The 15,333-nt window shown below is 34.4% G+C and overlaps 3 protein-coding genes across 3 annotated transcripts; all 3 read right to left on the reverse strand.

Annotated features, from left to right (window-relative positions):
• Positions 1 to 261: 261 nt before the first annotated feature.
• LOC120205604 (G-box-binding factor 3-like) lies at positions 262 to 4,460 on the reverse strand. Its single transcript, XM_039205454.1, has 13 exons — positions 4,358 to 4,460; positions 3,249 to 3,371; positions 2,992 to 3,036; positions 2,757 to 2,852; positions 2,584 to 2,664; positions 2,372 to 2,407; positions 2,046 to 2,194; positions 1,846 to 1,894; positions 1,661 to 1,701; positions 1,118 to 1,328; positions 836 to 913; positions 618 to 743; positions 262 to 542 (listed from the first exon to the last, which is right to left on the reverse strand). The coding sequence occupies exons 2-13, from the start codon at positions 3,309 to 3,311 to the stop codon at positions 402 to 404; spliced, it is 1,116 nt and encodes a 371-aa protein (XP_039061385.1). The 5' UTR covers positions 3,312 to 3,371; positions 4,358 to 4,460; the 3' UTR covers positions 262 to 401.
• A 3,252-nt stretch (positions 4,461 to 7,712) lies between these two features.
• On the reverse strand, positions 7,713 to 9,043 carry LOC120205607. Its single transcript, XM_039205457.1, has one exon. The coding sequence runs from the start codon at positions 8,781 to 8,783 to the stop codon at positions 7,872 to 7,874; it is 912 nt and encodes a 303-aa protein (XP_039061388.1). The 5' UTR covers positions 8,784 to 9,043; the 3' UTR covers positions 7,713 to 7,871.
• Positions 9,044 to 11,177: 2,134 nt separating this feature from the next.
• Positions 11,178 to 14,753, reverse strand: LOC120205605 (BTB/POZ domain-containing protein POB1-like). Its single transcript, XM_039205455.1, has 6 exons — positions 14,272 to 14,753; positions 13,722 to 13,847; positions 13,188 to 13,309; positions 12,969 to 13,032; positions 12,582 to 12,861; positions 11,178 to 12,239 (listed from the first exon to the last, which is right to left on the reverse strand). Exons 1-6 carry the CDS (start codon positions 14,522 to 14,524, stop codon positions 11,426 to 11,428), a joined length of 1,659 nt encoding a protein of 552 aa, XP_039061386.1. The 5' UTR covers positions 14,525 to 14,753; the 3' UTR covers positions 11,178 to 11,425.
• Between the last annotated feature and the right edge of the window lie 580 nt (positions 14,754 to 15,333).

Here is a 15,333-nt window from a genome sequence, read left to right on the forward strand (position 1 = left end):
CCCGATTTGGATTAGTCGATTAATAAATTAGATAGATGTGGTTATAAAAAAAACATGAACATTTTACCAACACAAAAAGTAAAAAAGAAGTAGATGAAAGAGTATAAAACTGATAAGAACCGGCAATTTTCTCATTTCACACATCAGACGGTCATTAAAGTTATCACAATCATAAGAGATTTACATATTTGATTGTTTCATAGATTTACATTCTTTTCTAAGCTTTCTTAGCACTCTGATTTTCAAATAAAAGAATACACATCAGTTCTGAAAGCTACTTGGTTTCCTCAAATTTAATGTTAGCAGTAGTTTTGGGTTATAAATTACATGCCAAAGCTACGTGGTTTCATCACATCTAATGTACAAGAAAGAGTTTAACTTAGTTTGCCTCTTCTCCTTGTTCATCGAGCCGCCACAGCATCGGCTCTCGGACTCGGATCCAAAAGTTGATGTAACTTGGCGCTGGAGTTCAACTTTTTCTCGTACATTTCACCGTCTTTGTCTTGTTTCTTATTCGTGATAATCTCCTCTTTCAATCCCTCCTGTGTTGCAAATGTCGTTACAAAGGATACGTAGTTGAGAGGGGAATGAACTACAAAAAGGGTAAACGTTCATACCACTAATGTAGCATTTTCTTGCCTTAGTTTATCGGATTTTTCGGTTAGAAGATTTATTTCGGATCTAAGTGATGCATTCTCTGCAGTCAAGGATTCAACTTTACAAGTAAGCTCTTCTGTCTCGGCCTATAAAAGAATGCAGTGCATTAGGTTCAGATCATTCCATTGTTATAGTTCATATCTGGTAAAGAGACTCAATGAAGATATATTTCTTATACCTGCTTCCTCAACCTTGATCTTCTAGCAGATTCTCTATTAGACTGTTTCCTTCTCTCCCGCTTCAGCTCCCGTTCGTTCTGGTTAAATTTCGTTTAAATTAGCTACAGCTTAAGACTCGTCACCGGAAATAAGAGAACACTAAAATGTGCATTTACTGCCACTGTAGTAAAAAAACATTAGCTACTTAATGAAGCAAAAATAACATGAAAGCTAAAAAGCATAGCTTTGAAAGCAAGTTACACAGAGCTGATATACCGGAGGTCCATTCGGTCAAAAATTACCTGCAACCAGACTTCAGGTGACATTACACATGGTACACTCGTAGGACTGGACTTCACACTCATGGTGTGAGGGTTCCTAAGCTCCAAAGCTGTGGTCATGTCAGGAGAAAGTACAGGTCCAACCGGTATAGGATAAATGGTTGCAGTCACCTCCCGCGTAGCAACCGGTTTAGACCTTGCTTCATTATTCCCTTCTCCACCTGCTAACACGAAGACCATAATCAATATGCCTAAACCTCCACAAATGAAAGTGGGACCGAGTGTGTCCCAAGATTCAATAATTTATATCTCATTGTTTTCATTTTTATAACATATTGCCCTCAGAAATCACAAAAAACTTTTGCATATTGAGGTTATTACTCATGAGTCTTAAGTCCCACATACAACTTCCAAGAAGTGAGCCAGCAGATCTCTAATGGGATTTCCTATTAATACGTAAAAATGATAATGTCTCCTAAATTTGGTGAGAACGTTGCACTTCAGGTAAACTCTGTTCGACGTAAACAATAAATATGGTGAAGAATGAGATCATACCAATGGTCAGTGTTCCCCACCCTGCTTCTTTTTGGTCTTGTTTGACCTGCCTGGCAGATGATATGCAATGAAAAAAATAAGCTTTAGCATTTGGAACCTTATAATTCTTTTAATGCCATGATCAAATAAAATAACTTGTAAAGAAAAGAAAAAGTTGTTGGAAATAGGTTATACAGATAGAAATGAGATCTCACCCCAGTTGCAATCCCATCACTATCATCAATGGAACCTTCAGTCTTCACACTGTCCACATGATCATAAAAATTAGTCGAGAAACTACGGATCAACTGGCAAAAGTTCACTTGGTCATGCAGTATCTTACAAATAGGTCGTTAAGGCATAGATGTGATCTCCTAAATAATAGTACTAGTTCGTACAGAAAAGATTAACAAACCTCTGGGACAGTTGGGGTTCAGCCCCGCTTTGAGCATTCTCAGCAGAACTGTTGCCTACCGACATTGTAAGGCCATCAAATCCTTTCAGTTTATTCATCAAACCTTGGTTTGTATTTCTTGAGGACTTTGTAGGTGTTTCCACAGGGGCCTGCATTACAATGCTCTGCTTATATTCATCACCATATTAGCTTAAAGCAAAGACTGACAACTTGCAAGCTAACTCACGGTGACGGTGAATGTGCATGCTTATCGACAATAATTAAGAATAAAAGTAGCAACAGTTTGAAAAGATCAATTCAAAAACCAAAGCCTCCTTATTCCTTACTTCAGATGATGATGGAACACCATGACCATGCGATCCCTGGATTTCAGGAGCAAACGGATAAAAAAATTCATTAGGGTATAACATGATACAACAGAAGCAGAAATCTTGGTTTTATTTAGCACTCTATTCATATCCCATGGAAGGGGTGGTACGATGAAATTTTCTTTTTAAAATAATACTCCAAGTAACAGATACTGGTGAAGTGAACTTACCATGGGAACTGCAGGATGCACATAAACTCCCCCATGAGGATAGATTGTTGCATAAGGTGGCCCATAAGATGGCATAATTGGCTGGAAGTGTCAAATTAGTACATTCACTAATTATTTACAGAGAAGTTCAAAAAAACTTGAATGAAGTTATTATATGCACTGGAGCTACATACATGCGTTGTCCCCCACATATAAGGGGGAGGAGCATGACCAGATGCCACAGCTGAATTATAATATGGTGGCATAGTGACTCGAGGACCATAATATGCCTAAATATGTAACAAACAATCATAAAATCCCCATTATAAATTCCATTAAAGAATAGAATATGAACTTTAGTTGAAAACAAAATGCCTCAAAACAGCAGCAGGAAAGAGGTCACAGAGTGCATGCATTAGCAAAGATAACCTGCATAGCTGCCCAATCTGGATAGACATGAGTGGCGATCTGATCCTGTTGATAGAAAAGGATTGACCGACACTCAGATATAAGCTTAAAATTTAATCTACATAATAGTCGCAAATTCTACTACAACTACCATAAAAATCTTTCCCCAAAACAAATTGGATAATCATACATATCATGGCACTTATTATTTTCTAGCATGAAAAGCTACAACTTTTTCCAAGATTCAACATATAAGCAGACATAATCTATTAACTTACTGAAGGTGACGGTGAAGATGGTTTGTCAGATTTAGATGACTTCCCTTCATCGCCGTTTCCCATTGTCGAGCACAAAAGCTGCAACTTAATTAACTTCGAGAACTTAGTTTACCTATCTCTCAGCTGCAATCAAATAGAGAAAGCTGCAATCAAATAGAGAAACAAGAAGTTGTGCTTGACAGCAAATTTCTTGATGACAATAAGAATGGCTCAGGAAAACATCATACAAGCAAATTGTCACTGAATTGCGATTAGCTTTGAATCATTTTGATTTAATATTAGAATTTCTACAATATTCTATGTAGTTAGAAGAGATCACCACTCTCATTCTACTTTCCTATTAATTTTTAGGTAAAACAGAGATAGAGGATTCCATCACCTTCCTCTAGAAACAAACAGGCGTTCCAGATTTGCACTTCTTAACGTTTAACGAAACAAAAAATTACCCATGCAATAGCCCAGAAAATATACACAAGAAAATAATATGAGGTTACAACCGTCTTTCTAGTAGCCAGTCAGTCACTTAGCGCCTAGCGGGATGGTGTAAGATGAGGAGTACGTAAGAACGAAGACAAATCACCGATTTAATCTATTAACAGCAGGACAATAATACCCTCGAGTCTGCAGTTAAAGATTTCTGCATTTCCCCCTATGAAATAGTTCTTTCGTAGATGAATCCAAAACAATTTTGAATATCATGACCTGCTAACCGCTAATTCAATTTTCGTCGTCTAATGAAACTCAGTACCAAAGAAGATCAGTCATAATAGTCACGCAAATCCAATCTTTCTAAACAGAAGTTGTCACCAGTTTACGAGATCTGGGAACAGAAAAACGGTTAAAATTACTAAAAGCCAAAAATTCTACAAAATTCAGTTATGATTTGAAAAAATTAATGAAGCTCGACTGATATTATTTTCACAACAATAAAAAACTCCATCACTGCAGCTTCAAATCAAATCCAGAACAAAATTTAACTCTAATCCTGCAAGTTCATCAGCTTTCTCAACAACCAAACATAACCTTACGCAATAATCCACTCACTAAATAATAACGGGGAAAAAGCTTCAAAATAAGAAACTACACATCGAACTTCAATTTCAACATACCTAGAAAGTCAGAGAAAAAAAATCTGAAACTCTTTCTCTTAGCAGTGGAAGAATAATTCACACTCGACAGCATAAAGTGGTAAAAAAGACTGCATTATCTTGACATTTGCAGGGGAAGGAAGCTATGGCAGGGTGAAGAAGAAGGAGAAGGAAGGAAATGAAGCGCCAAGGCAACAACCACGTCACCAAAACACGTGTCGTAGAAAGGAGCCAAATACGTACGGGGTACAAGGTTGGTTGTTGAGTTGGCCTATTCGATATTCGCGATGGCCATTTTATAAAGTCCAACGTCACTGGTACCGTACATGTGTGAGTCGGTAACTGGAGCTACGCGTATCGGGTAAGGAGTCCAACGTATTCCACCCGTCATTGTGGGCTGACGTGGTCCTATTCCGTTTAATTTAATAAATAAAGAATTTTGAATCATTTTTAATTGTGGGAGATTTAACTACAATGAATAGATCCTTTGGAATCCACCACCGGCCACGCTTGACCACCTAATTGGGTTTACCCTTTGCTTTTGTCACCTAAGATTTTTTCCTTATCAACATTTTATAAAACTTAGAATAAATAATTTTATAAATATTTATATTTTTTAAATTCCTTTTTATTTATAAATTAACAAATTTTAAAATTAAATATATTTAATCCCATATTTCTATATAATATATTAATAATTATTGATGGGATTAAATTAATTATGAGAAGATCCATTTTTTTTCCTGATTTTGGTATAAAAATGCCTCTGATGAATAATTGGTTATTGGACGATGTTGATATTATATGTCTTCATGAATAGATAGAGATGTAAGTGAATGTAAGATATTTTATTTAGGTCGTATCTCTTCTTTCGATCCTATTGGAAAATTCTATAGTGTCTCTTAATAATATAGTGTCAAATATAGAAATACGATGACTACTTGTAGATTAATAAATTAAATGTTTATTGTCATGTGGTTATAAAGTTAATTCTACTAGATCATGTATACTTATAAAAAATTATGTTAATAGGTTGTGATTTCTCGAAGGATACTAGATATTTAAGGTATTTTTTTCGAAAATATTTTCTCTGTCTTTTAAAGTTTTTGAGATTGATAAAATTTTTGAACCATATTTATTATAATATTGATGAACATAGGATTTATAATGAAGATACAATTACAATAATATTAAAGGTAAAGTATACAAATGGTTTTATGACTATAGGGTATTGTTTTATTAAGTCTATCGACTATTAAAAGTTATAAAATGATCATTTGACTATAGAATATTATTTTGTTAAGTTCCTTAGCTATTAAAAGTTATAAAATTGTCACCCGATAATTCATTATGTTTCAAAATCGTCATTTTATGTTAAAAATTGGTGGTTGTCTAAGCTAGATATTACATGATGACTGAGATACGATAGTTGTGTGAAATTTAAGATACTTCTTTTGAAGATGTTTTTTTATCTTTTTAAGTTTTTGAGATGTTAAAGATTTATAAATTATGATAACTTTTTTGAACATTTTTTTAATATAATATTGATGAACATATGATTTTCTAATGAAGATATAATATAATAATATTAAAGGTAAAGTATAAAAATGGTATTCGATTGTAGTATATTGTTTTATTAAGTCATTCGACTATTAAAAATTATAAAATTATTATTTTAATGTAGAATTATTTTGTTAAATCTCTCTACTATTAAAAGTTACAAACTCTCGCTCGACAATTCATTATATTTCAAACTCGTCATTTTCTGTTAAAAATTGATGGTTGTCTAAGTTAGACGTTAACATGATTAATGGGGTATGATAGTCGTTTGAGATTCTATGATCAGATTTTATCATATCACAGTCAGTAGGTTAATGTTTAGCTCAGCATATCATTCATATTTTAACTGAAAATGACAAGATTGTAACATAATGAATAGTAGGGTGATTGTTTTATACTTTTAATAGTCGAGGGACTCAACAAAACAACACTCTATGATCGGAAGATCATTTTGTAACTTTTAATAGTCGAGAGATTTAATAAAATAATATTCTATAATCGGGGACTATTTATATACTCTACCAATATTAATTAAATTAAATTAAACCAATAATTAAAATGAATAATTGAGATAATTCAATTACATTTGGTATACCGTAATAAATCTTACAAATTATAATGATAATTCATACTAAGTGAAATGGATATTTAGGGTTTGTGGCAGCCGACTTCCCGTTTTCGACGCACGTCTGCTTTGACCATTATAAAACTGGCACGTCCCACCTCGAACTTATCTATTATAAAACTCGTCCCAACTTATCCCGAATTCTAAAATTTTAAGAAAGAAATGTAATACGAATCAAATAATCTGGGTATAAACTTTAGACTCCTTGTCATTTTGGACAATCGGATACATTAGTGGTCTCTGTCTTTCACGATATCCATGTCCAAATCCATATTTATAAAGAAATTGGCATACTTATCATCAAACGCTAGCCTATAAACACTTTGCCTCCACCCAATTTCTCACGTATGATTACGATGATAATTTAACTCGAAATTAATAGATTTTTAATATAATTTAATTTGATGTAGTCAAATTTTTTTAAAAAATTTCGATTTGGATTGAGTCGAGATGGATTTTTAAAGGAATGAGGTCGGATCAAGAGAATAGTAAAAAATTCCGACCCAACCCGACTTAGGATTAACAATGTAATTTCTTCAAAACAAAATATTATTTTTTTAATTGAATCATTATTTTATATCGGGCCCGATCAGGTTGCATTTATATTTAAAACTTTTGGATCTAATTAAAATAGAGTGGAAGATATATATTTTTCAGATCGAATGAAAGATATATAATTTTCAGATCGAGTCGAGTTTAGGTAGAAAATAAATATTTTTCAAGTCGAAATTGATTAACCAAAAAAACCGACCCAACCCAAATCTTACCATCATACATATGAAGTTATTTTTTGTCGGTATAGTTGTTGTTCCAGCCCGGATCTCGACCTAGAATTAACGAGTCAGAAATTGCCGATTTCATGTTTATCTTCTGCCAACCCGATGACCCAATCATTTCTTCTCTAAACTCCATCTTCTTCGTCTCCCATGAATAATTAATTATGATAGCATTAGCCGACGTTTATGCTTTATTTATTGATAGCACAAACAAGAGGAACTTTCGTTGGTTGTGGTTTCAATAACAACTATAGAACAAATATTAGCACATTGTTCACCCGCCGCCGGCCTTTGCAGGCACAACATTAACCCAATATTTAAAAGTCGCTTGTCCTTTTCCCCTGGTGATTACCATTAAGATACTAATGATTGGAGTCATAAACATCACACTAATTATAAAAATTTTTGTGTTCGGTTTAAGAATTAATTTCAATGAATTGATACAACATTGGGGACCTAAATTGCCTAGAATTGTAGAACAAATTCCGAAAGAAAAACAATGAAGGGGAGGGCATCGAGTAAAATAAATTGCAAGTAAAACAAGGAGGAGATTTTAAGGATTCAAGACCACAATTCAAGGGACATAATCATGCTCGAGTGCTGGCTGTGTTCTGATCATCGACGCACAAGGCATTTTAAGATCTCCCCTTACCCAAAACGTATCCAACGCCACCGATGAATCGGATTCCTTCTCCATATCTTTTATCTTCCTCTTTCTCCACCATCTCGACACCGCCACTCCCGCCGTAACCAAAACTGCTAGCCCGACGGCTCCGAGGCCGAACTCTATCACCCACCATTTCCAAACCCTCCCTTTTTTTTGGGGCATCGACGGCGACGAAGGCGGGGACGAATACGGTATCATGACGCAAAAATGCCCTGTATTTTCGGTCACGCAAACATCTCTCTCCGTCACATTTTTAAACTCGACCGACCCGTTGTTTCGAAACCCGATGCATTTGAGTCGTGTCACGTTTTTCTCTTTTGTCTTTAGATAAGGAAACCGGATCGAAATGGACCCCCCGGTGACGTTCAATGCCAAGTTCCCGACAGTGAGATCCGTGTAATCGTAAACCTCGAAGCCGATGACTGGAGAGACCAACGAATACCCCGGTACGTGATAATATTTGGAAGACCAATTTCCGAGGTTATCATAGACCATTGCTAACCTTTTAACGTACGGAGATGTCCTAACACTAGGTGGGATCTTAACAAATTTAGAATTGATACCTCTGCCCCATAAACTACTACCACGTAGTCTAACAACAGAAACCTCCATGCCAGAGATATTAGAAGGAAGTGAAACTCGGCTTAATGTACCTGTACGATGATGATTCGCCAAAGTCCGGTTCGCGTAATATCGAAACAAAGCGTTCAATTCCCTCGAATTATATCTACCCAAGCTGCCTCCGTTGGCAACGACGATCGACGATAACAGCGATAAAACAACCATGAAGACGATGAACCGTATTGTATCAGACCCCATCAAGATTACCCCATCCAGCTTTGGTATTTAAGCTTTCGTATAATGCAAATAGAAACTATGAATAGGGAGAGTGGAAGATGTAAATGTGAGTGCAAAATGGAAATTATCCATATTAAAACAAGAACAAAAAAAGAAAGGGTTCCATTAAAATAGTAATATTATTGTATATTGTGATGAAAAAGGAAAATAAAGAACGAGAAAGGCAAGTGAATCGAAAGGAAGACAAGACCCGTAGGTTAAGAGAGAGAGAGAGAGAGGGTACTTACACACAAATCCTTCCAAATTTGGGGTTTGGTTATGTTTAGGCAAATGGACTTCGGAAGTTATATTTGTTTTAAGATAGGAGTGGCGTGTACATAAATTTGTATAGGAATTGGAAACTAAAAATTAATTAAATTTTAGGGTAAAGTACATAAATGGTCCCTCAATGGTAAGATATTATTTTATTAAGTCATTTAGCTGTCAAAAGTTACAAAATAGTCCTCAGACTATAGAGAGTTACTTTGTTGAGTCTCCTGACTATAAAAAGTTACAAAATGGTCATTCGAATATTCATTATGTTACAAACTCATCATTTTCCATTAAACATTTGATGATAATTTGAGTTTATGTTAACCTGCTGACTAAGATATGATAAAATTTAATCTCATAATCTCAAACGACTATCATATCAAAGGACGAAGCCACCTTATGCTTAGGGGGCCACTGGCCTCCCGCAATTTTTTTATTGTTAAAAAATATATGAGAAAATATGAAATTAGAACTCTAAATTTTAGTTTATTTTGATTTTGCACCCTCATTTTCTATGGTTAATTATACTTTGCCCCTCATTTTCTATGATTAATTATATTTTGCCCCCTTAAGTTAAAATCCTAGTTCTGTCCCTGATCATATCTCAGTCAACATGTTAACGTTCAACTCAGACAATCGTTAATTTTTTTTTAACCAAAAAATGACGATTTTAGAACATAATGAATAGTCGAGTGACTATTTTGTAACTTTTAATTATTGAGGGGCTCAACAAAGCAACTTTATATAGTCGGGGATCATTTTATAACTTTTAATAGTCAAAGGACTCAATAAAATAATATTTTATAGTCGGAGATCATTTAATACATGTATACATAAGGATCAAGAATAAGCATTGCAAATGGAATGGTGACAAGTGGCAACTCCCATTACCAAAAAAGGGTAAATTATGCGGATAGTCTTCTATATTTAGGGTCTGTCTGACTATGATCACTAATTTAAAAATTAAAGAAAAATGGTCCCTAACGTTATCGATCCGTTCGATTTTAGTCTCTCAACCATTAATTTTTGTTGACCCCCTTTTGTTTAAGTCTTTTTTGTTTAAGTTCCTAATATGGCCGAGGGGCTAAAACCGAACTAGAGTTAAAGGATAAGGGACTAAAATCAAATGGATCGATAATGTTAGGGATTAAAATCAAATGGATCGATAACATTATGGGCTATTCCCCCTTAATTGATACGTTGGTGACCAAACTCTGTCAGACTAAAAACATAGGGGACTACCTACATAGTTTACCCAAAAAAAACTCAAATCGATGGTTTCGTTGGTTCTACAAGTGAACCGACTTCTACCATTCGCAGCGCGTTTTTAAACCCGTGCACCGGCGTTCCACTTGCTTTTATTTGTTTATACTAAATAATATAGTGCACACAAATACGTACATATATGATGATAATAATAAATTGTTCAAGTTATATTTTTAAGTTACACCTAAATTTTAATTTATTCACTTTTTTTTAGAAATTTAAGCATTGTAATTTTTAAATTTAAAATTCAAATCAGTTATTTATACTTTGATATTTTATTGTCAAATTCATATCTATTATATGATAAAAATTGAAATAAAATATATAATCATATAATGAAAATATTAAAAATATTAAATTGTTTTTTAAAAATAACATTAAAGTACATAAATGGTCATTGACTATAGAATATTATTTTGTTGAGTCCTCTTACTATTAAAATTTATAAAATAATTCCTCAACAATAAGATGTTTTGTTGAATCTTTCAACTATTAAAAATTATAAAATAATCATCTAACTATTTATATGTTTCAAACTCATCATTTTATGTTAAAATTGACAATCATTTGAGTTTGACGTTAACTTGTTGATTTGTATATGATAAAATATGATTCTTAATATCAAACGAGTATATAATTCAAACGATTCTAAAATCAAATTTTATCATGTTTCAATCAAAAAGTTAACGTCTAACTTAGACAACCATCAAATTTATAATAAAAAAATAAATTTAAAACATAAATAATTAGATGACCATTTTATAAATTTTAACAGTTAAGAAACTCAACAAAACATCTCTTAGAGAACTATTTTATAATTTTTAATAGTCGAGAGAGTCAACAAAACAATATCTAAAACTATTTGTATACTTTGGATCGACAACTCAACTCTGCCGCGTTACAGGTCTAAGACGAAGTATCACATTTCAATTTCAAGAAAATTGATGATTAAAAATCAAAAGATCAAACCCATTGTTCTACTTGGTACATATTGGATTGTGGTCGGGTCAAAGTGAAGAAAGAAACAACAGAGAGAAACAACGGAGTTAGTGCAGCTAAAGTAGATGGATCGAAGCTCCGTATGGTTACTGCCTGACGGTTAACTCAGCCCTAAGATAGAGAACACCATTTATGAAGTAAAGACTGTCTTCCGCCATGAACGATGTCCAAGGTATGGCAAATAAATTCCGATAGCCAACTGCCTTGCCACCGGTAAATTTGTAGTTGCCCTTGTATTTGCTTATAAACTCCTCCGTTGGCTTTGACCTTGCAGCAAATTCGTAATCTACTGCAAAACTAACGGAACCCTTTTCCTGCATTCCTAAGAACAACCCGAAACAGTGGAACGAGCTCTGCTGATCCATGTTGCAATGAGCTGACAGGAAGAAACCTTGTCCTCCCAGGTGGAACGCCTGAGAATAAACCCGTCCCGATGGGAATAGATTTGCACACTCTTCCCTCTTCAAGTCCAGGTATACAACACACTGTTGACGGGGAACTTCAAATTCAACCACTTTAACCAGACGATATTTGTAAGCTCGCTCAATAAAGCGACAGTTCAAGCTGGCAGACTCCTCTGCAGCCAAGCTTCGTTGTCTATGTGGGGCTTCAGCCTTGAAAAATAGAGCCTCGAGCACAAGCTTCGACGAAAATTCATGATCAAAATCATTACATGCTAGCACCTTCTTAAGCTTCCTGCAGGTCATATAAGGGAAGCGAATAAAGCGTGCAAGGCGTGAACCAAGAACTTCCCTTCGCTCTTCCAGTTTGGGGTACTGAATCCTGGCCCACTTCAAAACAAAGTCGTACACAGCATCTTCAGATGCAATTTGCAGATCATCACTGGCCAATATTGCCTCAATCCCAGCTAGTGGCAAAGCCATTACCTCTTCTTGGAACCTGGTAAAACGCGTGGTAAAAGCATACGTAAGCCCTCTAAATATGAATAATTTTCACTATGACAATGACAAGAGATGAAGTAAATTCACTGTTCAGACTGCTATGATGCCATTAAAAATACCTTATATCATAAGGTTAAGTTTTACCAAGAGTATAGCTTTAAACTTCTGTACTTTTCCTTTTAAAAGAACATTAGTTAATTGTCCATGTTCAACTTGATCGTTTTCAAAATATAAGGATCAGAATAGCTCCAAAATGAATACTTCTAGAACCAATGCAAGGCTGATAAAACTACATACTCAGGTCAAAAATACATAATACAAAACATGAACGGGTGCTTACTTGGTCATGTCCTTGTAGCGGGAAGCAAGATACTGTTTAGCAGCATCAGTCAAAGGCTGCACAGCTTCGCCCATTAAAACACTAGATGGAAGATCCAAATACAGCAGAGCTGACTCTGGTGTCATAGTCAAATTGCACAATAGTTGGCTGCAATATCTCATGCAAGAGGCAACCTCAAATTTATCAGCAGCCATCAGCACATCAAGCAAGGCAGGAGCTGCGGTGACAGATAAGGTGTTGCTATACATAAAATTCAAAAGTTCCATGAGGGCACCTTCCTCTATACACCAAAAGTAATATAAAAAATGTCATTTCAAATTTGCCAGCTCAAACCTGTTTGAATAACTAACATAGCCAAGAACACTAAAATGAAGTTTATGTATATACCAGAGGCACCAATTCTTAAGGTTACATGTCGTTGCTCTGATTCTCTCATCCCATTTGAGAAAAGCTACAATGAGTGAATAAACAAGTAAACGTATAAGTAATTGCCTGTAAAGAGAAGGGTAACAAATATTCTTATAAACTATGCCTGCATTATAGAAACACAATATATATTTCCACTATCTCTTTTAAAAATCTATTACTATTAACTCCATATCTTACCTTGTAGAAGAATGGGCTTTTTGCGGCTAAAATGGGAGAACTGATATGCAATGTTTTAACTGTCACAACTGTAGAACAATCCATGTTCCAACTTGATTCATTGCTATTTGCATCCTCATCGCCTACAAAAGTTCAAGAAGATCAAAATGCTGACTATGTCACATTTCAAACAAACAAGAGCCAGGGATAATGCAGGCATGGCACAAGGAGTAATTATTCAAAGTGACCAGCTAAAATCCTCTGTTATTTATACTATTTTAGAAATCCAAAAAGAACAAACAAAATCCCCCGTTAATTATATTGCTTCGAAATAGATAAAATTACTTCACTTTTAGTAAAAGATAAATTCTGCATGTCCATAAGTTTCTGAAAGTCTTGTGTTTTGCTTAATTGTAATTCGGTAAAAAAAAAAGACAAGTTCTAGCAAGGTCTTTGGTAAGCATGTTCAACTGAAAGTTTACAGAGTTTTAAGCCTCAAATCTAATATAAGCAGTAAATGAACCATGCAGTATGTTGTCAGAACAACATCAAAACCTGATTGCGTTTCTTCAACCATTGCCACTGCCTCCTCATATTGATTTTCACAGCCCAAACCATCATCCATATCAGGTTGGTTGTCATTTAAAACCTGCTCCTCGGGACATAAACTAAGATCCAAAGCTACAAAAAAGGTAGAAAAAAGATGAAGCAAAAAGAGTTAAACAATAGCCTATATTATAAAAACTTCGTTTATAAAGAAGGCATACAGTCGCAAAGATTAACCGTCAATATACTCTAAATCTGGATAAAAACAAGTGAAATACAAGACTATGAACAAGATTATATGTTAAGAGCTTAAGATGACTATAATTCCCCGTCCCAGCAAGAAAAGCTATAATTTCCTTCAAAACTTCAAGTTTCCCAAAACTAGTAGAGACCAAAATTTCATTTTTATTATTTCTCAACTTAGGTTCACAAAGCATCGCATAGATGCAAAGTAAGATTCATTTTATTTTCTTTTTAAAGCTTCGTTTTCATTTTCTAAGTAACCAAACAGAAGCAACGAGAATCATTTAGGAAGAACTAAGGGGGAACATAAACAAACCATTTTCCTTCTTGATATCCTCCCGGCGCCTCTTGCGGTGGCGAGCCCAATCGGCGATGCTGGTGCAACCCTCACCTTCGGGAGCACATTCAGACGGCCCGCCCATAATCTCGATCCTCAGAAGCCGGTCGGAGAAATTACTGTCGTTGAAAGCGAAAGCGAAATCACCGCCGGAGCCTGAGGCACCACGCGTACAATTGGAGTCCATCTCACTTCTCGGGTCGAACAGATCCGAATTCAGTTGATCCCTCATTACAATCCCTGAACCTAAACCCTCTCTTGATTTTTGTCGTCCCTTTCTTTATCTTTTAAAAAGGACTGAAAATACGAGATAAGGGAACACGTAGCTGAGCAAAAGCAAACCCTAGAAAACGAAAAGCTGTCGTCGCCTAAACCAAAGTAGGAGATCGATTAATCTGCTGCAACTGGTAAATTACCAAGAACCCAGTATAAAAACGAATTAGCTTTGCAGCCTTTTTGTACTGAATTTTGTTTGAATTCTTTTTTTAAAAAAATAAAGAAAATGTGTATGCTTTTATTTTATTTTGGTTAAACTACACACATAGTCGTTAAACCTTTATGGTTCTTACATATCGGAAACATACTTATGAAAATTACTTTACAGTCATTAAACTTTCAATTCATTCTTTTTTCCATAATTATTATTAACAACAATGGATGTGATATGATCGTATGCCATTTTCTTTAATAAATTAATAATATTTAGTAAAATAGTGACATATTTTATCATCTTGTTAATAGAAAATTAATATGTACATATATAACTCTGATGAGGATTAAATTTAGATCTCACGTTTAATCATTGTTACAATCATATGTATTTTGTTAATTTTTTTAACAATAACAAGATATATTACATCATCTAATTAAAATATATTAATTTATTCAAAAAATAACATGTGGATATGTTTCATCAAATTATCGTTAATCAGTGGCGGATTTAAAAAATTAAAAAAATAAGATCTATAATTTTAATATTTTATTCTAAAAAAAATGGGGTATTCATATTTTTCTTATTTTTACTATTTTCATTAATAAATT

Source organism: Hibiscus syriacus, unplaced genomic scaffold (genome assembly GCF_006381635.1).
Source record: "Hibiscus syriacus cultivar Baekdansim isolate YM2019G1 unplaced genomic scaffold, ASM638163v2 tig00012523_pilon, whole genome shotgun sequence".
Lineage (NCBI taxonomy): Eukaryota > Viridiplantae > Streptophyta > Magnoliopsida > Malvales > Malvaceae > Hibiscus > Hibiscus syriacus.